The sequence below is a fragment of the Amborella trichopoda genome, chromosome 11, assembly GCF_054954075.1.
Source record: "Amborella trichopoda isolate Santa Cruz 75 chromosome 11, AtrichopodaSantaCruz75HAP2 v2.0, whole genome shotgun sequence".
Classification (NCBI taxonomy): Eukaryota; Viridiplantae; Streptophyta; class Magnoliopsida; order Amborellales; family Amborellaceae; genus Amborella; species Amborella trichopoda.
In genome coordinates, this window is record NC_142346.1 from 25,604,597 (window position 1) to 25,630,305 (window position 25,709).

General features: G+C 35.9%; 1 protein-coding gene across 3 annotated transcripts in view; it reads right to left on the reverse strand.

The window, feature by feature from the left end:
- LOC18446499 (U2 small nuclear ribonucleoprotein auxiliary factor-like protein) overlaps positions 1-21,006 on the reverse strand; it is a 50,207-nt gene extending 29,201 nt beyond the window's left edge. For 2 of the 3 annotated variants that reach the window (XR_016044620.1, XM_088852125.1), the window contains exons 1-3: positions 20,473-20,875; positions 16,516-16,636; positions 6,393-6,554 (exon numbers count right to left, since the gene is read on the reverse strand). Coding sequence is in view for 2 of the 3 variants with exons in the window: in XM_088852125.1 (XP_088708251.1) it covers positions 6,393-6,554; positions 16,516-16,636; positions 20,473-20,670 (481 nt within the window). In the remaining variant the exon portion in view is untranslated. Of the gene's footprint in view, positions 1-6,392; positions 6,555-16,515; positions 16,637-20,472 lie in introns of all 3 variants that reach the window. The other variant, XM_011629629.3, reaches the window with a different exon arrangement.
- Between the last annotated feature and the right edge of the window lie 4,703 nt (positions 21,007-25,709).

The following is a 25,709-nucleotide window of genomic DNA, read 5'->3' on the forward strand; positions in this document are numbered from 1 at the left end:
TACAAGGGTTCTTCCAAGTAGTTCCTACAAATGCCAAATGTAAGTCCTCAGCAGCCAAAGAACGATTACAAATACAAAGCTGATGTCTGTTGCGGTTCTAAAAATGCAGCAACCGAAGTTGGCATGTCAAGATCTCCCTATACTACTCAACGTGAATCTTAAACATGCATGGCTGCAAGCTAAACTGAGGCTACAGCCCAATGATCACAACAATCATAGTGCCACTTAGAGGAGACAAACGTGCACTGTAAATCTGATATATGTCCTCAAAAATCCTACTCAAAGACTCGGATGGCAGATAGCAAAAAACAAGCTTAGAATAACATGAATACGCAATAACTCATGGTGCAATCCCATAAGCAAGTGGACCAACAGGGGAAATTTAACACAATAACAGAATATCACCAAAAAATGGGAAACTGTGATGCCTGTTGATTACAATGAACGACAAACAGTCAATAGTTGTTCAACTCTCTAGGATTCAAAGCCAAACCTCTTACTCAGATTGATCAAGGGGTTTGGCACTGGTTCGCCAGTATATGATTTGAGATAGTTACCACACACTCTCAAGGGTCCCATATGATATTCAAGAAAGGCATAAAGAAACTAAACTATAGTCACCACTCTCAAGGAACCCATATGATATTCAAAAAACGCATAAAGAAACTATTCTAGAAGTACAATTTCCATAGATTGAGCTTTGGAAGGAAAAAAATTGCTGCAGAAGGAGACATGAAGCGAGGTTTGGAGTGGAAAGCATCTAGACAGATCTATCCATCCATGTATATGACATAGGACCTATGTAATTGGACCTCACACAAGTGAAAGTTGGACTATGTAACCAAGGCAAGTGTATACCAATTAAAAAATTTTCTTTCTTTTCTTTATTTTTACTACCCGGATTACTTACAGAAGTCCAAATACATAATGAGAAACAATAAAAAAAAAAAATCCCAAGGACTCCCACTTGCTGCCATTTTTTCAACTCTTTATTGTACAAACAAAATTGCATAAACTTTATCTTAGAATCAGGAAACATATAATTGCATATAAGGAAAACAAATTGCCAGAAGATTACCTCAACTGGACTTTGCACATCCCACTCTAAGTCTCCTCCTCCAATGACTCAAGGGATCAAGGTCTTTATCAGATCTTTAAAGTATGGGAAACCTAAGGTTATCAACCCTTTCAAATCAGAGAGCAATAGGGGAACAATCACAAAACTAGGCCTCAATGCCTATGTATGGTATACTAAGTCTCAATACTTAGTATGATAATCTAGGTCTCAATACCTAGTATGAAAGGCTAGGTCTCAATACCTAGGCTTGGTGGGCTAGGTCTCAATACCTAGTATAATACGCTAGCCTTGGCACTTGATTGGGGCATGTCCCCCATTCACAAAGCTTGGGGCGTGCCCCCTTATTTCTCTTACTAAAATTTTCTAATGGAGGCAAGAGAGAGATGAGAGATCTTAAAGAGAGATAAAAGAGGGTGGTTTGCCACCTTGTGAGGGGGAGAGAGAGACAGAGAGAGCTTAAGGTATAGAGAATTAGGACCCCCTATGGTGCCTATTTACAAATTTTCTCTAACGCTAGGGTTTCTTAGGGTTAGCCATCCTTATGGAGAATAGATCCAGGCCATTGATCAAATGAGACCTGTGAGGTGAGAGATCTTAGTCATACAATCTATAGATCAGTCATCATGACTAAAAGAAAGGTGCTAGAACTTTATCCTTCAGCTTCTTTAACCTAATCTCATCAAATAAAATTAGTACGAAAACATATTATACTTGCCTTTCTTTTTCATAATCTTCTTACACATATTTAACTTGAAAGTCCAATCTCTTAATTTTTGAAACTTTCCTTTTCCATATCAATTGATTGAGTGGCTTGATGGACAAGGCCACAAAATAGGAAAGAGCCTTCCCTAAGTGGGGCGTGCCACTCATAGGGCCCTTATGTGGGCCCCACGCACTTCCCACATGGGCCAATATGGTGGGCCGCCATATAATGTATAAATTATAAAATATAGAAATTGATTTTTTGAAAAGTTATTTATTTTATTTTTCACTCTAAATATTTAAAATACTGAAAATCCAGTTTTTCTCTATTTATATATCCATTTTAAGAAAATAAAATATCCAAAGACTTCAAAAAATTCAAACTAGCAATCTAAAAATCAGTTAAAATCAAAATAATTAATTCTAAATAATTTTGATGGGGTTTAGATCCAACTATGTTAAGGAATTATTAATTCGTTGAAGCACTTCATCTTCTACTTTGGACTATAATCCAGACTTAATTTCTCAAACTAACCCAGCAGTTCCCATGACCTATAGCCCATCGCAAGGGTTCATGATTGGGCTACCAAAGTCAGCTAATATGGATTATAAGTCCCCCTAGGAACAAGTCCAAGGTCACACAAACCTGGGTCAACCACAACTCTATGATGCATAAGGGGGTTATCTCTCGCACATGTACACATATCACCTTCAATGGTGATTTTTCATTCTTAACATGGCTATCACATGTACATGTCGTGTGATGGTTCAAAGATGAGGCTTTGGCCCTCGTCCCTACAAGCCTACCATCACAAGCAAGGGTCACACAGTCTCTTGGCTCTCTACCCTGGGAAACTTCAACCTCATCAAGGGATAATCCTGCTAACCCTCATCAGTTGTACTCTATGCCCAGGTATTAAGGGTTTTGTAACTCGACTGGCGTAGCTCGTTAAGCCTAGTTTGAGTCTCGGCAAACTTCATTTGCCAGTCGCTATCCCTCTGGACCATACTTCCACTGAAGTTCATTGTTCCACTATATCAAATATTGATTACATGCTTTCATAAGGCCTTTAAGAGCCATAACTACCAACAACAAGTGTGTCAACTTTTTGTGGACTTGTATGGAGATGGGATTGTTCTGATGGGGTAAAAATAAGGTGACTAATTTGGTTGAAGGTAATTTGGGAAGGAGAACCACATAAGAAAAGAAAAGAAAGCCTCAAAACTTGTTGGGGAGACTCTCACAATCTTATGCTAGAGTTGTAGAATCAATCTCTCTATAGCTAAGAAATCTCTCCAGAAGAAAAAAAAAGGGACAAGAATTATCTCCTTAAAGAGTGATCCCCAACCATAGTCGAATGAATTTAAATTTCATTAATCAGAAATTGATTGCTTTTGCCAATGGTTAAATCCTAATCCGGACATACTTGGGTAAATCCTAATCCGGACATACTTGGGTTCTAAAATAATCAAGAAAGCTTCCTAACCAAACTAGAAAATAATACTAATTGTTGTGATCCATGGTCCATATAGGAAAGAACCTCAACTCCCAAAAACACTATCTCTAAACCCAGTACGAGTTGAAAAAGATCAAAGCAAGAACTCCTATCAATTTGGGAATCCACTAAAAAAAAAAAAAACAAAGGAATCCACTAAAAAAAAAAAACAACTCTTAATCAAACTGGAATGACATGGTGGTTTACTTTGACTAGGAGGCCCTCCTAGGGACCCACACCCCACCTAGGACTTTTTTAGGTTTCAAGTGGGAATATTTACAAGCCACCTCTCCATGCCAAGTCTTGGCTGCCTCGAATGCCACACCAACAAAATATATATATATAGGACCCTCCTTGCTTGGACCCTTACGAGCATTAGTTTAGCCTATAGCTGATGTAAACACCTATGATTCTTAATCATTTTAGGAATGAGTCACCGCCCGTACATTGCATATATGAGAAGCGAGATTCCTACCATTTGGGAATTGCATCTGATTCAATAGGAATCGAGATTCCTACATTGTTGGAATCGTGGTCCCATCAACTTGGAAGTTGGAATCGAGATTCCTAACTTATGGTTCCTCCACCAAACCACTTGGAACCAGCCCAAAAATTACCAAAGAGATGAGTTCCAGAACGCAAAAGATTTAAGGTCTAAGATTATCTAGAGCAAGATTGTCCAAAGTATAGGACTCCATATATTATGCACGCTTACTCAGGGCTCCTTTATTATTAGAATCAATGATGTTGACAGCTCTCCCCTAATATTAGAGTCAATGTAATGAGTGCCTTTTATCCAAATTCTCCAAAAGTATTGGAAAACGAGTCCAGTACCCTTAGTTTATTTTGAAATGACGTGAACCAGAATTTGTAGACACCCATAGAGTTTTTAGATACCACATAAATTAATTATTAATTAATTTTAAATAATAAAGTTTTTAAAATAACATTTAAAAATTAAAAGCATTCCATAAAATTTTGGCAATCATTATACCACCTGACATTTTGATGTCATGGACCAAGATTCCAAATATTTCTTACATTATTCCCAAAAAATTGTAAGCGAGCTCTCGTATCGATTGAATCATGGTCTTGTACCCCTGAATGGTAAAATTTTGTGATGTGGAACCTAGATTCCAAAAATATTGGAACGAGATTCAGAAATTGTAGAATCATGACTTCTAATTTCCAGAAATTGGAATCTATAGCATATTCCTTTACAGACACGTGGAATCAGAGTCGCAGTTCCAAACCAAAATTGCTAACTAGGGTGTATGATTCTAGTAACTATATTGGCCCAAAATTTTGCACTCCTAACCCCACAAATAGACCTTTAACAAAAAAAGTTTGATTTTTGTGGATAGAGAAATACAGTCAACATTGGCCATCCATTTTATGAATGGTCAATATCTTGGCCTTTGGTGGGCTGTTTTTACCCCAAATTTTGCAAAGGGCTTCATCATCACCAGTTGAAGTGTATATATATATATATAGATTATTTATTAAGTGAGAGAAGGACCACCTTTATTTTTTTGCCATGTGTCCTCTCTCTACAGTTTTAACTTCTTTCGTATAATCGCTCTCCCTCTCTACGGCTTCTTTATTTCTTTCTCTCCCTCTTTTCTAAAATCTCTATCACTCTTTTCCTCTCTACAGATTCTCTATTTCTCTCTCTCCCTCTTTCCTAAAATCTCTTTCACACATTTAAAATCTCTTATATTATATATTTCCTCAAATCTCTCTCCCTCATATTTATTTATTAATACTTTAAATTCCAAACTCTCTCCCGCTCTATGGTTTCCCTTTATTTTTTTGCCATTTATCCTACCTCTCTCTACAGTTTTTATTTTTTTCCTATAATCTCTCCCCCTCCTACGATTTCTCTATTTCTCTCTCTCCTTTCTTAAAATATCTCTCCCACTCTCTCCCTCTCTATATTTTCTCTATTTCTCTCTCTCCCTCTTTCTTAAAATCTCTCTCCCTCATTTAAAATCTCTTATATTATATCTTTTCACATATCTCTCCCTCAATTTTATTAACACTTTAAATTTCAAAACTCTCACCCTCTCTACGGTTTCTCCAACTCTCGCTCTCCCTCTTTCCTAAAATCTCTCTCCCTCATATTTATTAACATTCCAAATTTCTCCCCTCTATAGTTTTTCAAAACTCCGTCCCTTTCTACAATTTCCTTATTGCTCTCTCTACCTCTTTCCTAAAATCTTTCCCACTATATGGTTTCTCTATTTCTCTCTCCCTCTTTCCTAAAATCTTTGTCCCTCATTTAAAATCTCCTATATCTTTCCTCAAATCTCTCTCTCCTCTCTACGGTTTCTCTAATTCTCTCTCCCTCTTTCCTAAAATCTCTCTCATATTTATCAACATTCCAAAATTCTCCCCTTTGCCGTTTTTCAAAATTGTCTCCTTCTCTATAGTTTTGGGAACAGTTCATCTACTTAAATTCATAAACACATAATATATATAGATATATAGAAAAACCTAAAAAACACCTATAGGCAAAATGCTACAGTGTTTCACCACCGCCACGGACTTGCTATATTCGTGGCGGTTTATTGAATAGATTCGCAACAGACGTCTTGTGGTTCCGCGTGATCTTTTGACCGCCACGGACATGCTAGGTTCGTGGCGGTTGAAAAATGCACGTCGCCCGATTTTTCAGACAGTGATGAACCTATGGGCGAAAACACTATTCATTTTCGCCCATAGGCATTGCGTAGATTCTTCTATATATATATATATATGCTAGGATCCTATCCATTCCCCCTCCCCAAAAAAAGCAATTGATCAACCTACCAAGGAAAAATTCCTCCAGTTTTAATAATCAAGGTAAACAATGTAATATATTTCATTAAAGACTTCAGCTAAAGAACAAAAGCTATTATGCTATTAGTTCAGTGATACACAAATGGCATATGGCCATAGGCATTAGGCAAAATAATGTAAATCCACATTGGCAGTCATATAATAAAAGGTTTGATGCATAAACAAGGACGCCAAGACCAAATATCGTAAGAAAAACATGGTGAGGAAACTAAAATCAACATGAAGGAAACTCAAGGAATGATGGTTTTCAAAAACATATAGTGGCAGAAAGGAACCTTTGACAACCGCATCACTTTTTCTTTTATAAACTTCAAATAGTTCGAAAGAAATGTTGCGCATAACATCACTAGCTGAAGTCTCCACAAGCTTTGCAAGAGAAAAGGATATCCGAGGCATTCCTTTAGCCTTCTGGGCTGTCAGCTTGGCAAATGACGCATCTGAATGCAAAAGAGTCAAAGAAAAAGAAAAGAAAAAAATAAAACATCAAATACTAGATGCCTTACATATAAAACGATTTAACAATTAATTGCAACCATTTAAAGTATGCATATTTCCATGAACAAAGCAGCTAGGCAAAAATTTAAGAAAACCTCAAAAATACTTTACAATCAATTTCTTAGCAACTGTTACCATGATTAAACAAGTTCAGAGATGTAGAGAAGTTAATAAGTACATAGAAAACAAGTCTAGTTCATAAATTTAAATGTCAAATGATCACCACAGCTAGTTCAAAAATCCACAAGAAGATACCATATACATTTGATTTCCTGACAATTTGCAAGAATGTCGGATACCACATTAGGGAACTCATAGTCTCATATAGACAAATACCTGGCAAGCAAGTGATTTGATGGCAAACATTCAAATCCAAACCGAACTTGGCTGTAAGTTCATATGCATGGTAAAATGTTTCACTAGAACAAAAAGAAGAGGGAAGTGCACAAACCAGTTTATGATTGCGCTTAACGTAATGCGCTTAACGTAATCCAACCACGAGGCGCATACCTTGAGATTTCTTACAATCGCCTGGCATAATAACCTCTCTTTGAATGTAAGGCCTCTCAACATTAGAGAAAATAAAAATTAATAATTGATCACCTTAAGGGATCAATCTAAAGCCATGGGATATTACTCCAATCCTTGATCGAATCAACCAAATAGTGTTCATATTATCACCCTTGAACCAACAAGTTACATTGAAACCAGAGCATAAAACGAGAACGAAGCTCAATAATATACATCAACAGAAAGACATAAATATTCCTTAAGGTTAAGGATCATATAAAGAAATCTAACAAACAAGAATACGACTAGCAAGATTCTAACCCCTCAATGGCGCATGCTTAAGCCCTATGCTCATACGCAATGAGTAGGATTTTTCCAGCCTGTTATTTCGCACAACAAGCTCCCTGCTCATGGGACTAAAAACTACAGAAGGCCTTATTGTTTCTTACTTGTTTTAAGAAGAATCTTACTGCAACTTGTAACTTATGACTGCGCTCACATCAAAAGCACATATTTTGATCAATGAATTTGCCCTTGGACAAGTGGGTCCTTTACATTATTATGGATCTCCCTGGTCTTAGGTTTGTTAGTTATGAGATTTCCTCAGTCGTATTGATATGAGCATTCTCAAGAGTTCATAGATGCTGCTAGTCAGAAACCAGCATATGATATGGGCCACATGGACTGACTGATGTCTGTCAGAACTGGTATAGACCCTCAGCCTACCAAGGGTCTGCAGGCCAATCTCATACAAGATCAATAGTGAACAGAAGGGAGACTCTACATGAAGTGCTTGAGCGACTCAAACGCGTGACTTGAGCGACTCAAACGCGTGACTTGAGCAACTCAAATGCACAAGCAAGTATGAAATTGGCATGTGGGAGACTCTACATGAAGTGCTTCATGTCAGTGTAGTGCGCACGTATGGGCTCTGTCACTAGTGGTAAGAGTTGTATCATACAGCTCTGCAGCACTACATCCAAGAACCATGCAAAAAGGACCAACTGTTACTTTGACTCTATACACATGTATGGGTATCAAAATGAATGCAAGTCCCTTAAGGTGCAGTATATTCTTACTGAAGCAGTTTATAATCCCCTGCTCAATCTTCAAAGAAATTAATTTGTGGGGCCATCAATGAGCTTGTCAAGATGTTCTTTAAACAAAATGAGATAAATATTATTCCACCTATCCCAAGTTCTCACAAATGATTTGCGCAAAAATAATTTTGTAAAATTTGAAAATAATTTTTAACAAGGTTTCAAAAAGCGCTACGCGGCCAGCCTGGCTCCCAACGCCTAGGCTGGCGCTCAAAACCTCAGTCGCCCTGTTTTACATTAGAGTGAGAAATGCACCCTAGGCAATGCACGCACTCTGTTCTGGACATGTATTCCCTGTTCTCATTTTACTATGGGGCTATTACATCAAAACAAAATGGGATTCCTATAATTATGAAAACATCAACCAATTTTCCGAGTTATCGGGATCAATCAAACATCAACTTGCATCTCTTAAGTCAGGTTCAAAACTTGGAATTAGGGGAACAATTGGACGTGGTTGTTTCCATTTCACATTGCATGAATTGCGTTTAGGCAAAAAAAAAAAAGAAAAAAAGAAAAAATAAAAGAAAAAGGGGAAGTTTGATGAAAAAACAGAAAACTATGCAGCAATCAAAATGCTCTGATAGGATTTTTTTTGCTTTATTGGAAAATGACATTTTTTCACAATAATGGTCATTGCAAATGACGGTTTCTCCAAAAAACAGCGCAGGCCTTGGTCACCCGCCTAGGCTGCCTGGGAGGGCCCCCAAGTACTGGCGCCCAAGGAGGGCCGGCCAGGCCTGGGCGTGCACCCTGAGGTCCAATGGGCTCCAAGCAGACCATTTTTTGAAACAATGATTTTTAAAATTGGACTTCATAACCTAAGACATTTTTTGGTACTAATGAAGCAAGCACAAAAGTACCTTATATTTTAGAAGCACTTAATAAATACTAGAATGTACATTATGCATACTTAGCAGGTTTCTTTTAGGTATTTGTATGACCCCTTCACAAGTTTTATGACTGAGGCATTTTCACCAGGTCCAGTTTTTAATATTTTGGGGTTTCCCAGGTTGAGAATTTGGGCATCAATTGAAACTTTCTACAAACTTGATATCACACTATGGAAAATGACTTTGATGGCTATCATATGGGCCATTTCGGTAGAGAGGAATTGTTGGGCTCTCTAGGTCAGAGGAACATTAAATTGAGCCGTTAATTGATAAGGGCAACAATTGTTTCTTAGGAATGGGTGAGAAATGAATTTGGGGGGCGCAGGGTTTACTCCACATCGGATTTCCAGAGTCAGTGGTTATCTAACACGAGAAATATGTGCCCCAGTTGTCGAGGAATGCAAGTTGGAAGACCCCAAATGATGGATGGTTTAATCTAAATATCAATAGAAGCTCAAAAGCGCTTCAAGATCATGAAGCTAAAACACTCATGACGTCAGTCACTACATACCTGTGATTCGAGCAACACACTCCATCAGTAGCATTGAGAGCCATAGGGCAAGGTTGGAGTTGAATAGTAATAGTGGGGGAATCAAAGAAGCAATCAGATGGGCCACTAAAAACACATAATATCATTGGATACTTGCAAATAGCTTCGACGAAATTTTGAATTGGTAGTAAGATTAGAACGTCTTTGATTCATGTGTGGAGAAAGCAAAATTGGCCGATAGTTTCGCAACAGAGGGTGCAAACAAACCCTTGCTGGTATTCACACAATATTACTTTGTATTTAGTTTGTTGGGCGAGCGATATTTTGTAGAGAAATTATACACATATAAAGCCCATTTTTTAATAAATCAAAATACAGTTACCATTCTTTTTTTTTAATGCAAAACTTAGTTGTGAAGCCATTCGCATGTGGATTGCGCGATGAGCATAAAGATGAAGCTTGTCTACAGACAGACCTAGGCCAAGCTACAGGAGAAATTATGTTGGTCACCATGAGCCATGAGTAAAAGAGATCACCGGTCGTGAATGTTGAGCAATTTAAAGTTTTAGATTTGATTTTAAATGTACAGGTAGAGGTATTTTTGCCCGATAGCAGACAACAATATTTTAAGTTGTACTCCCTTCACACATGAATCATGTCATAAATCCCCATTCCCCAAAACTATCCATATGAGACACAGCCAGTTAAGAGGATAAGGAGAGGGCTTCAACCAAGTAATTTGGGAAGTTTTCTGAATGTGCTAAAGGTCTTTGAATGTGCGGAATCTCCATTCCCTTATAATATCATTAAAAAAAGCTCAATAAATTAGTCCTAATCAAGATAAGCATTATAATTTTGCTTTTGCACATTAATTAAAAAAAATTCTTAACTCAGCCTTATGACCCAACGTTCCTTTAGGGAGTGCAATTTTTGTACAGTGATTGAGACTTCAAAACTGCAACACAATGTCCAAGGCTTGACTTGCACAGCAAACTTACCATTAAACTAATAGCATCTTTATTTCAAAGTAACAAAACAAATTCAAGAACAAGAAGAGGTTGAGAGTGAAAGTTGGACTATGTGATCAAGCATGATGTATATAAATTAAAATTTTCTTATTCTTACACCGGCGAGACCACTCACAATGTCCAATTACAAACAAATAACTCTTGAAACAAATAAATAAAAGAAAAGAAACATGATTCTCATTTGCTACCACTATTGAATATAATTCCTTAACGCATTGTTTTATGGGAAGAGAAGATCAAATCACAAATAAAGATTTAAATAAGTAAAATTGTCGGAGATTACCTCAACCGGGCTTAGTACACCCCACACCGAGTCTCTTCTTTCTGATGGTACTCGGGATTTGTGATTGGTCTCTTGATTCTCCTACATATGGCAAAACCCTCTCAATAGTATATGGATCTCAATCTATAACCAACTACCTTAATCTTGCTCAAGCCCTTTTGGCTTGATCGTTGGAGATATGAGAGATAGATCAAAGAAAGAGGGAGAGTTCTACTAGCAAAGGGATCCTCCCCATTGCTACCCAAAAATTAAACCACCACAAGCTAATCTTAGCTGGACGTGCTACCTAAAAATGAGAGAGAGAGAGAGAGAGATGACTTGGGCGTGGCCCCCTTGGCTTGAGAGAGACTTTGGTTGGGACGTGTCTCCCTTAGAAAAACTTGGGAGAGATATTGAAGCCCTAAATGGGACGAGCCACCTATAAAGAGATCTTCGAGAGAGAGAGAGAGAGATAACCCTTAAAGAGAGAAGAGAGAATAGGTGTAGGGATTTTATGAGGTGGGAGAGCCTCTTTTTATAGATTTTCTATGCCTTGGGGTTTGCCTCAATTCGTAAGGTCAAATCTCGACCGTCGATCTACGGAGACTTATGGGGTGAGAGATTTGAACCATCCATCTCTTTGATCCACCATCAAGATTCAAAGAGATGAGCTAGAGCCTTATCATCCCTTTTCTAGATCTATTCCCATTAAATCTTTAAATAAATAAAGTATATATCTTACTTTCTATTTTAGTATATCCAATCCTTATTTCTTAGACCAAGCAATCTTAATTCAAGGATTTACTAAATATTTCAATTATTCAGCCTTATTATGTAAGTTGGCTGTAATAATTCTAAAATTTCAAAAAAAAAAAAAAAAAAAAAAAGAAAAAAAAAAAAGAAGGAAAGAAACTTTAAATAGGTGATGGTCTATATAAGCATAATGGTCCTTAGGGACCATCACTATTTTCAAAATCTTTTGGGTTAAGTTTCTTTTGTTTGCTCTGGCCTTGCCATGTCAAGTGGACGTGGGCTTTAAGCATATAAGGGGTATTGTAACAGTTACACCTCGTGTATGAGGTGTAACTTAATAAAATATTATAATAAGGTCTTGTAAGAGTTTAAATACGAGAGGCAAGGACTCCCACCCTAGAAAACTTTTAAGATTTTTCTCTCTCTGGTCGAAACACAGTGAACTTTTCTCTCTAACCGAATTTTTATTAGAAGCTCCCTCTCAAATATTTTATGTGTAAGTGACATCGTCTTCCTGAAAAATAGTCTGTTTTTAACAAATAGTGATATTTCCGTCCAGGATCTTTATTTTATAAGTTTTGTATGCAAGTGACCTCATTGTCTCGAAAAATAATCCACTCTTTTTAAAAATAAAATGAAATAATTATTTCTGCTTATTATCATGAATTTTAGGCGAAATAATTTTTATGCGCACACGACCTCATTATCTTGAAAAATAATCTTTTTAATAAAAATTGTGATATTTTATCTATGTTAGAAATTTTAAATGCTGTAAATTCTTAGAAAAAAAATTTATTTATTTTTCTTGTCTATTGTTAGAAAATTTTGGATACTATCAAATTATTAGAAATAAATGTGATATTTCTGCTTTTAGTAAAATTGTGAGATTTCTTTCTACTGTTTTTAAATATTTAGACATTGTGAATTTCATGTGCAAATGACTGCCTTATTATCTGAAAAATGATATTTTTGCATTTGATTATAGTATTGTTGTGAAATGTTTAATTGCAAATTAACATCTCATAAATTGTGATAATTCCGTATTCTTGAATTTCTATAAGAGTTTTTCTATACATATTAGATTGGCAATTATGCTAGAATGCCTTTACGAACTGCTACCTTTCTAAATTTGAGCCCAAAATATTTGATTGGTTGAAATGTTATTGAAAGTGATTGTTATTAATGGTGTCAGTGAGATTCATATTAATGATTTCAGTGATATGTTGAGTACATGATATTTGCTGCTTTTGAATGTTTAAAGAGATTTAGAAATAATTTAAGTATGCAAGTGGACTCATCCGGTACGCCGGTGAGGTATAAGTGGACCTGCAGGGATTAAGTGGACCTATCTGGGACGCCGATAGGGATTAAGTGGACCCATCAAGACGCTGATGGGGTATATAAGTGACCTACTTGGGACGCCAGTAGGGTATTTTGTGAAATCCTTTGAATTATGCACTGCCGTTAAAGTGTTATATGCATTTCAATTATTTGGATTATACTTAATTATGCATTTATTGAAAGTGAAACTGTTGATGCATTTCTGTTAATAGATCTCCTTTTTGAAAATACTGATATCTTTCAACCATGATTATTTTTAAGATTATGATGATCACTTACTGAGTAGCCAAACTCATCAAACTATGGTAAATATTTTTCAGGATAACTGCGGTTTCATTTGAGTGCTCATCAGGATCAACTTTGGGAAGATATTGTAGTTGTGCTTAAACTTTCTTTTGTTACTTTTTAAACATTCGCCATTGTAAATTTGTCCTAAAAAGAGATGTATATATATGTTTTGACTGTCACATCTTAGGAATATCAGTATTGTAAATTCTTGGGGTGTGACATTGGCTATACTCAAAAGTTAAGCCAACAAACAAAGGGATAACTATCACCCAATTTTGGTGAACACATCAATCCCAATAGGTGGGGCATGCCACCCTTTTGGTGGCCACATGTGGGCCACACCCAATCCACATTTTAAATTTGGGCCCTCATATTTTTTGGAGGGTCCCATATATTTTTAGAAAATATTTTATTTTGTATTTAAAATTTGTTAAATCTTTATATTTTATTTAAAACACTGAAAAATTAATTTCTCTTAATTTATAAATCTAAATGACAAAAATAAAATATCAAAAGATTCACAAAAATTCAAATCAATATTCTAAAAATCATATAACATAAAATTAATTAATTTTGATAGGATCTATTAGATCTAAGAACTTATCAATATATGGGAGCACTCAATCTTCAACTGCGGACCACGATGCACCTAACTTTCTCAAACTGATCCAGCAGTTCCCATGACCCACAGTCCACTGCAAGGATTCAAGATTGGACCATCAAAGACAGTCAATAGACTAAGGGACACAATCCCAATTTATGGATTTCAAGATCTCCCCTAGAGACAAAAAATATCATGGTCCTCCAGACCATGATGCAACCATAACTCTATGGTGCATAGGGGTAATCTCTTGCACATGTACACGCTCCACCCTCATTGGTGAATCTCACTATGGCTATCTATGTACATGTCATGTGATGATATGACGACGAGGTTTTTAACCCTATCTCTAAAGGCTATTCATCACACGCAAGGGCCACATAGTCATTTGGCTCTCATCTGGGCATACTTCGAGGGCTAATCCAATAAACCCTTCTCGGTAGATCCCTATACCCAGGTATCTTGGGTTTTTTCAAAACTCGACTAGCCAAGCACGTCGAGCCTAATCCAAGTATCGACAAATAGTCTTTGCCTAATATGGCCTATAACAGGACCACATTCCCACTGAGTTTATATATAAAATGCTCATACAAGCTCTCACAAGGCCTTTAAAGGCCACATAAACCCAACAGAGAGCAAAGCATGAAATGAGAATGTGATATAGTGATCTAGGACATCATGAGTTGATACCACAGGATCCACAAGCCCCCTCAAGTTCATACACCATGGAGGACAGACCTCTCTCTCTCTCTCTCTCTCTCTCACACACACGCACACACTCTTTTCTTGGGTGGTCAACCCCAATTAATTAATTAGCTCTTTTAAAAAGAACAAATAGGGAAAGCTCATAGTCCATCGCTCTTTAGGTTTGGGGTTCTTCAAAAGAATGTTATAGCTTTTCTTTTATTTGTAAAATAGAAAAGCATAATAATAATTTACCATTAATTCGTCCAATCAAAAGCTGGTTTCCAAAGCAATTATTATAAGATTGAGACCTGAAACGACGTCAACACAAAGTTAGACCTTTGGAGGGATGCTTTAGAATCTAAAGGTTTTAAAATTAGCTGGACTAGGACAGAGTATATGGAAAGCAAGTTTAGTAATAATACCCAGGAAATACCAATAAGAGCGCACTGTTAATATCGTGGGTTGATAATCCATGAAAATTGAAAGAAAGAGGAAAATGTCGCACATATAATTAGAGCTGGATGGGAAAAATGGAGATATGAAACCGGAGTTTTATGCGATCGCCGAATACCAATGAAATTGAAGGGCAAGTTTTATAGGACAGCTATGAGACCAACTTTACTTTATGAAGCAGAATGTTGAGCAATCAAGAAACAACATACCCATAGAATGAGTGTAGCTGAAATGAGGATGTTGAGATGGATGAGTGGCAAGACAAAAAGAGATAGAATTCGAAATAAATACATTCGAGAGAATTTAGGTATAGCGCCAATAGGTGATAAGATGTGAGAAAGTAGACTTAGGTGGGTTGGTCATGTGTAGCGCGAATACAGCAAGTGAAAGGCTCAAAAAAGGCAAGGGATATGCTCAAAAGGACATGGTAGTGAGAAATGACATGGGGACTTATGGCCTCACTGTAGAAATGGCTCTTAATAAAGCAGAATGGCAAAACAGGATCGTGCAACCAAACCGTAATTTGTTAGGAAAAGGCTTTGATGATGATATTGATGATGACATGTTTACTTTATTAGATATTTTAAATCCCTAAAATCTATGGAGGCATCAAGGTTCTTCATAATATTTTGTATTGGAACTAATGATAAATAATAATAATAATTGCATTGAAAAACTGAAAAGGTTATTGGTTACATGGGTGCACTTCCATAATATATTTCACTTGCATCTAAAATGGTATGCACCGATTCCTACCAAAGGCATGCACATTGAAATTTGTTATTTACAACAAGAAATTTCAAGATAGTTGGGAAATTGCTCTCTCAGTATTAAGAACAAGAGAATTATTTCTATGAATGTATTATGTTGACAATTATTTGAGATTATGTTTCTTGGTCAGACAAATCTATATGCTAGAAATTTTAAATGTGTGCAACATTTTTGACAAAACCTAGTTCAAAAATTCATTAAAAGGTATAACATGCATGGTGTCAAGTTTTCATAAATAAATATATGTTGGTCTTATTTCTCATGCACACTTATTGCTCAGTATATATGATCCTATTTTAGAATATGTTTAGAGTAAGTCACTACACATATGAACATTAGTAACAAATACATTATGGAAGATAAATACTTACGTACTACAGAATTCAGCACTGAAATTGGGGGAACTCATCCCAAATTTCATTTCTAGAAGGATGGTCAAGTGTTTACATTAATGCCCACATTTCATATTACCATGTGCAGAGATTTTGAAACTAATAAGTGTTTCACATTCTCCAAACAAATATAAAATCTTGAACCACTCTATTTGCATCTAATTTAACATTTATATTTGAGATAGCATGCACTCAGTAATATAAACTAAAGAACACCTTACCAGACGTAAAAGATTTTATATTCCTAAAACAACACAAATTGGTCCTAAAAGATTTTATAATCAAATATCATGGATCATTTTAAGGATATAAATGATGAAGATAGAGTTATCACCATAACGACCATCCGATTTCATCGGGCTTCCTAATACAAGCTTGACATTGCTCGATGATAAAGATGTCACAATATAGTCAACAAATTCATTCAATGAACCACCAACTCCAACATCATCCCTCTGCATAGAATTGTGAAAATTACATATAAGAGATCTCTTTTAAACAGATTATGCCACCTACTATCAATTCATTTATAAAAAGTAATAAACCAGTCTGAGAACATAAAATTCCAAATACCACATGCATATCACAAGAAAAAGAAAGAGAGAGAGAAAGTAAGAAGAATAAAAAGAAGAAACCTTACATAGGAAATATATAAATTTTCTGCCCTTTCCAAGAAAGGTAGGTTTTAGCAAAAAATTAAATACAAAAACTTGCTAAAATAAATACAAAAACTCTTGGAGTTTGCAACAAACTTGATTGTTTAGCATAATATCAACAGCCCATAAATAGAACGAAGGAGGTTAGGACTGCCCGTAATTTGAATGAGTTTCATAAATGGATAAACCTATGCAATACCTCAAGAGTGCACCCAAAAAAACAAATTTAAAACAATAAACTAGTTGGTCTTGCTGAACTTTGAAATAAAAGCTCATGAAGAAAATTAATGTATCTTACAAATTCTTGATCAAAATATCTGAAACTTAGGTGGCTCAAATTTCCTAGATCAAACATGACAAACAATATATTGGGCGTGTGGCTCTCTATATGTGTGAAAAACAATGACAACAGGTTTATTAGTTAAAACACAAAATGTATTTTCTTAGGGTCTGTTTGCAAAAAAGAGTCTAAATATCCAAATTTCTGGAAATCTAAATAGCATCATTGCCTCCTTTTTCATATATATGAATTATATATTATCTTGATACATATTTTTTGGTGCATGTTTGATTGTCTACCTGCATTTTAGAATTTTCTTCTAGATAGAAAGTCACATAATTCAATAAAATGGGGCATCACTTCTCATTGCATTTGTTCATAGTTTTAGGAAGTGCCAACAAATCCCTTGTGAGAAAAAACCAGAGAAGTAGATGGATGGTGGTTGGCAAGACAGAGAGCTATGGAGGAGAGAGAAAGAGAGTGGGTTAGAGAGATGACAGAGATGACCCAACATGGTATTAGTAGAGAAGAAAATGGAGAGTGGAAGTGAAGAGAAATTGATGCATAGAGGAGAGAGAAAGAGTGAGGGCTTAGAGAGAAGATGCTCTCAAAGTTGATGGGGTTAAGGTGTTGGACAAATAAGGTGGGAATTTCCCTTTTAATTGTGAAGGTGGCTTTATTGCCCGACTTTCCCCCTTTCTCTTTCTAATAGAACAAAATTCGAAAATTATATACACCTGAAAACCAAAAAAATGCAAAAATAAATGAAAAGGAAAACAAAAATACTCCATTAGAGACCATTTGAGAAGCAAAGCACCAGAATCAGCAATCATTTTCTCTTGCAACCTCTGCAGTTGTCTTAAATAGAAGATCAAGTTCAAATAACACTGCAAAATCTATTGCAACAATGCCCAATCTCGCAGCCCGTGGACCTCAACCATCTCCTCGATTGAAACTCTGAAATCCCATAATGGGTCCCAAAACCCATCGACATTGACACGCACTCATTGTAAAAATAACACCCCACGTCTCTTTTCTCATTGTAAAAATCATACCCCAAATCTTTTTTCTCATTGTAAAGAGCCCACCTTCTATTCTTTCTTAGAATGGACTTTGTCTCTCCAGGCTTAGAGAAAAAGAACCTCTCTGTGCTCTTAGCCATGACTGATGCGATGATCGAACTATCCCTGTACAGGCTGCTACTATTGTTCCGCTAAATCCTACAGATTTGAGGTTATGGAGTTAGAATGAGAGTGTGTGTCATTAGCAGGAGAAAGCGGATCTTATTAGCACATATAATTGAGGTTCTTGTACATACCAGGGCATATCCTAACCCTGAAGGATTGGGTTTGGCTGTTTGGGGGATTGGGTGCACACAGGACAAAGTTGTTAAAGAAAACTTTCATGGGAATGAAATCTTGATCTTTATCATTTGTCTTTTGCAAGGGTTTGTGAGGAAAACTTGCTCAATATATGCGCGAGAGAGGGTCTCTATGTAGAGAAAAAGGGCCTCTTTTGAGGTAGAGGAGAGTGTGCACGAGATGAGAGAGGGAGCGAGGGAGAGAGAGAGAGTGAGAGAAAAGAGAGATGAATTTTTGGGGATTCAAATATTTGGGGTTATTTGGATATTAGAAGATATGATTTGACCTTATTAAACAGGGTATAGAATTTATATTGTCCCTATTTTAAAAGATCCTATATTATACTAAAATATTAGGATATTAAGGTGCTATCAAACAGGGCCTTGTGCAATACGTCCAAAACTGAAGAGATAGCACATAAGAATCGTAACAAGATGATGAACGAAAACCCTAAGGCCAAAGACAGAACTATGCCACATACAAGTAGGGTATAACACCAAAATGAAAGAGAACAAAATTGCGGTTCAGGACATGGTAGGATTTATGAAATCGAAATTCCAAGCAATTGATGGATATAATGAAATTGATTTAGAGTTTCAGATCTAGAATTTTCATAGCTCGCAAACGTGCCACAAATATATGGCTAAGGGTAATAGAGCCCTGAGAATGGTCTACAAGTAATAAAGGCTAGATGATGTAAATGACAACATAAATAGCATTACAATGGGCTCACTGGCAAGAGAAGGGCCGTTGGGTTGCTCATTGCACACCTACCTCAAAACCCCTAGGAGACAACCCCATCCTCGGATTTTCCCTTCAGTAAGAATGCTGTATATGGTCTATATTTGTACATTTTTACATGAGATTAATAAAAGTTAACAATGAAAAATAATAAAAATAAATGGTGCTATAGCTATTGCGACCACAGTGTTACTACAACCAGAATAATGCATAAAACATACATAAACAAACAGTAAATTTTTCCACATTGTATTATAAACATCATGAGAACTTGTATTTCTTTTCTTAAACAAGCCAAAAATATCCACATTATATTATAACAGATCACAGGTTCCAGCAAACATTTGATCAGGATGAAGACGCAAATTTCAAGTACATAAAACTAAATCAGACTGATGAAGATCAAAGTGAGTTACTATCTCTACATCATTGTGAACGAACTATACCCAGTCTTTTGTTTCCATAACATATGATGTTATTTCTGTCAAAATTTTGTTAATTTTCAAACCAAAATGTGATTACATACCAAAGAAAATACTATCAACTAAGAAGCCCACTTGACTATAGAATCTTCATTATCATCCCTGCATCTTCCTCAATCCTTAAAAACTTAAAACAACACCAAAACCGAGCTCATTCCTTTCAGTTTCAAGTATCCTACGGAAGTTGACAGTACTCATAAAAAAAAACTAAAAGAAAACCGAGCTCATTCCTTTCAATTTCTAGTATCCTACAGAAGTTGACATACTCATCAAAAAAAAAAAAAAAAAAGCGTTCAATTCGGCCATAAAATAAGCAGATCTCATACAATTCAGACTAAAAGCATAAGTGGAAAGAAATAGCAGCTTCCATTTGGGGCTACAATACTTAAAAGTTATGGAATAGCGACCAATGCCCTAATCCTATACACAATGGCCAAGCAACTCCATCCACCGATTCATAATGTGGTCCAATTTCAATCTTAAATGTATATCATAAGGTCGCGGAGTGTAGAAATACAGAAAATACAAACCATTCCCTTCATATAGAGAGAGAGATAGAGAGCAAATTGATAGAACAAGGAAATATAGCACCTCCACAGAGAGAGGTGAACAAGACATCAGAAATAAACAGATCAAGGAATGGAGCCCTTCTAGAGAGAGGAGTAAACAACATAGCAGAAACAGAGCAATGAACATGAGCGAGGTAAAGATAAAATAGAGGGAAGTATGTGAAAAACAAAAAACAGAAGCGAGGGAAGGAGAAAGAGTCACCAGGTCCTCGAGCTGATGGATGGTTTGAATAGTCTCCCATGTGTTGCTGGTTTGGAAATCAGAGACCTGTATTCTCAGGCGAGTGCCATCAGCTGCGTACACCAAAAATATGAAGGAATGAAGCGGCATGTCGCTCTCTGTAACACCTTCTACTTTTCCAAATATGGGTTGAAAGCTCTCCAACACTCCGCCCCCCATTTCCTCTCTCTCTTATGTATAACAAGGACCTTCTCAAAAGGAATTCCCGCTCTTGCTCACAAAGAAAGCGAGACACAGAGAACCAAGGCCGTCTTTAATAGGAAAATGGAGGGGGTAAATAAAACAGACTGGCATTCCAAAGGGCGAAAACATCACATCGCATGTCTCATTTGTTTAATCCGATGGTTCCAAAAGTAAGTGCCGGAAGGCTGGGGCTTGATTTCATAACGGTCAATCATATGCAAGAAGACAAAAAAACAACATACCTTGATCATCTTTTTTTGACCTTTTTTGAAATAAAAAATAAAAAATAAAAAATGTTGTGCTTTATCCACTATGTTTGTCTCCAAATGAAAATACATATGTATTCTTACGGTTTTTGACTTTTTTTGAAATAAAAAATAAAAAATGTTGTGCTTTATCCACTATGTTTGTCTCCAAATGAAAATACATATGTCTTCTTACGGGAAATCAAAAGTATAAAATAATGCAATTGTATGAAGAAGCTTGTTGGATTTGGAATGTGTTTGGCATTGCCACTTTTGTTAAATTAGTCATTTTGGGGTTTGTTAATAACTGTTTTTGTAATTTGTTATTCAAGGACTTTTTGGGAAAAAACCAACGTCAAGGGAAATTTGTTAGTAACTTCTTGTGATATGAAAGTTTCTGAGTCAAAAAGCCGATGGTGGGAACTTTCAATCCATGGGAAATTGGTTGCACCTTAGATTGCATATATAAGGAGTTGGGGCTTAGAGAATTTGCTTCTAGTGTTCTAAGTGCAAAATAGTTATTTCAGCCTAGGGTTTGTGCTAGCAAGGTTTGTTGTATTGGACTCTATATAAATTTGTAATTGTTGTAATTATTTGATTAATTAAAATAGCATTTCCTCCTACATTGTGTAGATGAAAAGGCCCTAGTTAGTGGAACGTGGTTCGGCCCTACAAGGTGTACCAGTGTAGTTAGGGCTAAAAGATCCTTGTTTGTTTTCCTCATGATGGTGGTCGAGGGAGTTCTCAACTCGATTGGTTGTCTATCAAGCTCATCAAGTTACTGTTGTAGAGTTGGCCTTGGATCTCTCATTTTCGAGCACCAATTTTCTAACATTTGGTATCAGAGCCGTAGTTGGTGAGTATCATCAATTGTAATGGCTCCTCGTAGTAGCTAGATAAAGATATGGAGCTCAAGACTTTAATAGGTCGGTTGAAATCAATATAATGGACTCTTTGGCCGTGCTTATGCAACATAGAGATTAGCGAAGACATGTCATGAACGAGAGAAGATCCCGAGTCATGGATTCCATACATGGTGGCACGTTTGGCTAGCAACAAGAATCTAAAACTGAGATGACATCACTTGGATCAAATTCGGGGACTGATTTTAGCAAGGGCCAGGGTTCACAAAGACCTCAACAAAGGACGTGAATTGGATGCTTATACAAGTGGATGAACAATGAGTAGTCAACACACACGATGCCTTGATGGCAATTCATTAATAAAAGTCGATTTACATAAAATTTTGATAGTGTATTGTTGGAGGGGTTATTGGTTGAGTACGATGGAAAGAATATTTGAATAGAACGACTTGTTGGATTCAAATAAAGTAGAGCTAATTGTGACTAAGTGTTTTTGGGACGTGCATCTGTTTGGTGGGATCAAGTTCATGAAGCAAGGTTACAACAGGCGAAAGATCAGATTCAAATCAAGAAAGAAATGACGTCAAGATTTGCATCTGTTTGGTGGGATCAAGTTCACGAAGCAAGGTTACAAAAGTGGAAAGATACGAAAAAATGAGGGCAAAGTTGCATAAGCAATTTCTTCCTCCAAACTCTGCGCAAATTGTGTACAAAATAGTTCCATCAATTGCAACAAGGTTTGAGCTCTATCCCTGAGTGTACAGAGGACTTCCATCACTTATCCTTGCAGAAGGGTTTGAATGAGATGGAGGGCCAGCGATTAACAAGGTATATCTCAGGTTTGTGGCTTTAAACCCAATATGAACTCTCCTTGCAACACAAGCCCCTGTGGAAGTGGCATATCAAGCTGCCTTGCGAGCCCATGAGAGATTGTGAGCCCAAGAGACATAGATGGGGCATAATTGGAGTCCAAGTGTGAGGACATCTGTTGGAAATGTGGCCTATTAGGCCCTTTTATCACGAAAATTTAGTTATTTTCAATAATAGTAGAAAAGTCATATTGAAGTATATGTGAAATCTCATGTGGTTAACATGAAGCAATGCCATATACTTGGATACATATTTGAGTTTTAATAGGATGTTGCACTGAAGGGAAAACCCAGTGTCACTGGAGCGAAAACCCAGTGGTTGTTGCCAAATTGTTTTTTTAATTCTCAACGGATATGGCTGCCCTTGCCAAACTTACTTCTTGGATCATTAGCTGCACATTCTAACGGTTGGGTAACAGCTATGTGCTTCTTTCTCCTTCTTATTTTGGCTACTTTGAAGTATAATAAACAGAGCCAGTAAACCCTATTGCAATCATCAATATTTTTTTCCCCTTTCTTAGATAATACACAGTATTCTCCTATGATGTTCTCATATGTCTGATTTTTTTTGCTATTTATTATCTTGAGATCATATTTTTCTTTATTTATTTATTTTTTAATTTCTTCTTTCCACAAATCTAGAGAGAGAATTTTATTTTTTGGATTTCTTATATTGATGTTTGCTTTTAATTTGGGATTGATCTGTTGAGAGGGGTGGAAGAATTGTTGATTAGGCTCCATGTTGAGGCTTCATATCACCGGATATTGCAAATCTTGAGCTAATTTTTTCTTGATTGTCTAAACTATCGCCCGGTGAGATCGTAGCTAGAAACCAAATGTATTGTACTTGGTTTGTACTATTATTATTATTACTCATGAATTATAGCTAGAATTGAAGATGAAAAGATTCAATGGGCAAAATTATAATTCGTGGAAAAGAAGATTGGCTTACTTCTTAGAACATGAAAATTTAGATCATATAATTTCAATTGAAGTTCATACTAAACTCACTGATGTTAGCAATAGGTAGAAAAATCAGCATATGCTAATTGGGAAAAACAAAATAAGAAGTGTATGAATATAATTTTGAGAAATGTGGATGATCAATTTTTATTAAGCTTTGATGAATTTAAAAATGCCAAAGATATTTATAATAAATTGGAAATACAATTTGAGGTGACTTCAATGAGTAATTTAAGAGTTTCGACTCAAGAGTATTATTCTTTTAAGATGAAGGAAAATGACTCTGTAATTGAACATATTAGGAAAATGATTTTGCTGAGCAAATAACTTATTAATGTGCGTTATGGTTTAAATGATCAACAACAAGTTTTAACTATGCTGAATATTTGTCTAGTTCTTGGGAATCTGTGGAGACTACTTTATCTTGAAATAACAAGGATCTTACTCTTCAAAATTTTGTTGTTGAATTGAAATCTGAAGGGGATCGTAGATCTTCAAGGAGGGTTGATGCATTTCGCATTACCCAAACTCAAAACCAACCAAGTTTGTCACTACTTGTGTGTCATGGTTGATTGCTTAATAGTTAATATGTCTATTGATGATTGGTGGGTGGACTTTGGGGCCACTAAGCACATATCCAGGTCTAGAGAGGGCTCTATGGAACTTAAGGAGCTTAAAGCTGAGGAACATGTCATCTTTATAGCCAATGATTCTAAGTCTGCTGTATTGGGTATTGACACTTATAAATTAACCATCCTAAACTGAAATTTCTTGCTTGTTTCTGATACTCTTTATACTCATTCCCTGTGTTGTAACTTGTTTTCGATCAGGAGGATTGATGCCAAGGGATATGAAGTTCTTTTCAGGGATGGGAATATTTCAATTAGGATTAATAGGAAAGTCATTATATGGGGAAAACTCAACGGGATATGTATTTGCTTGATAAAATAAATGAAACTTAATCTTCTTATGTTTACTTGAATGTGCGTGATGATGAAACTTCTTTTTTGTGGCATATGGGTTTGGGTTATATCAGTAGAATTAGAATTTTTAGACTTGTTAATGATGGCTTGGTGTATAAAATGACAAATTTATATTTTAAAAATTATGACCATGTTTATCTAGTAAAATGAGTAGAAAACAGTTTGGTAAGGCAACTAGTTCTTATGATTTATTGTTTATTATCTATTCTGATATTTGTGGGTCACTTAATGTAAAAACACATTGGGGTATGAAATATTTTATTTCATTCACTGATAATTACTCGAGATTTGGTTAAATCTATCTGATTAGTAGAAAATCCGATGCACTCGATATGTACAAAGAATTTAAATTAGAAGTTGAAAACCAATTACATAAAAGAATTAAAATCCTTATAACGGGCCGAGTCGAATATTACTCTAATTTGTTTGATATTTTTTGTAAAGAAAATGAGATAATACGACCATGCCCCACACGCCCCAACAAAACGGTGTTGCCAATAGGCGTAGACAAACTTTTATGGAAATGGTGCGCGCAATGATGAGTCATGCTAACTTATCTTTAATATTTTGGGGTAAAGGATTGTATATTGTCCCCTCAAAATCCATAGAGAAAACGGCTTATGAGTTATAGACTGAATGTAAACCTCGATTGGATTATTTAAAAATTTGGGATTGTGGTTCTCATGTACTTATCCCGAGCCATAAGATCTAAGTTGCAGGCTAAAATTAGAAAATGCTTATTCATAGGGTACTCTGACACCTTTAAAGTTTATAGGTTTTGTAACCATGAGACCAAATCTATGGTTAAATCTAGAGATGTGAAAATAGGCAAACATTTTCTTATAGATATACATGAATTAGATAAAAACAAAGGAGTAGATGAAAACATAAAAAATTATGAACCTAATGTAAAAAATATTGATAATTACATGGATAGTGGAAGTGATACATTTGAACCAACTATTGTAGATGACATTGAACCTAAGAAAAGTTCTAAGATTAAAAAAGAAGTATATCGTTTGGAACTATATCAAAGTTTTATTTGTGTGGACACTTTAGACCAATACTATAACTTTGTTTGTCTAGATACTC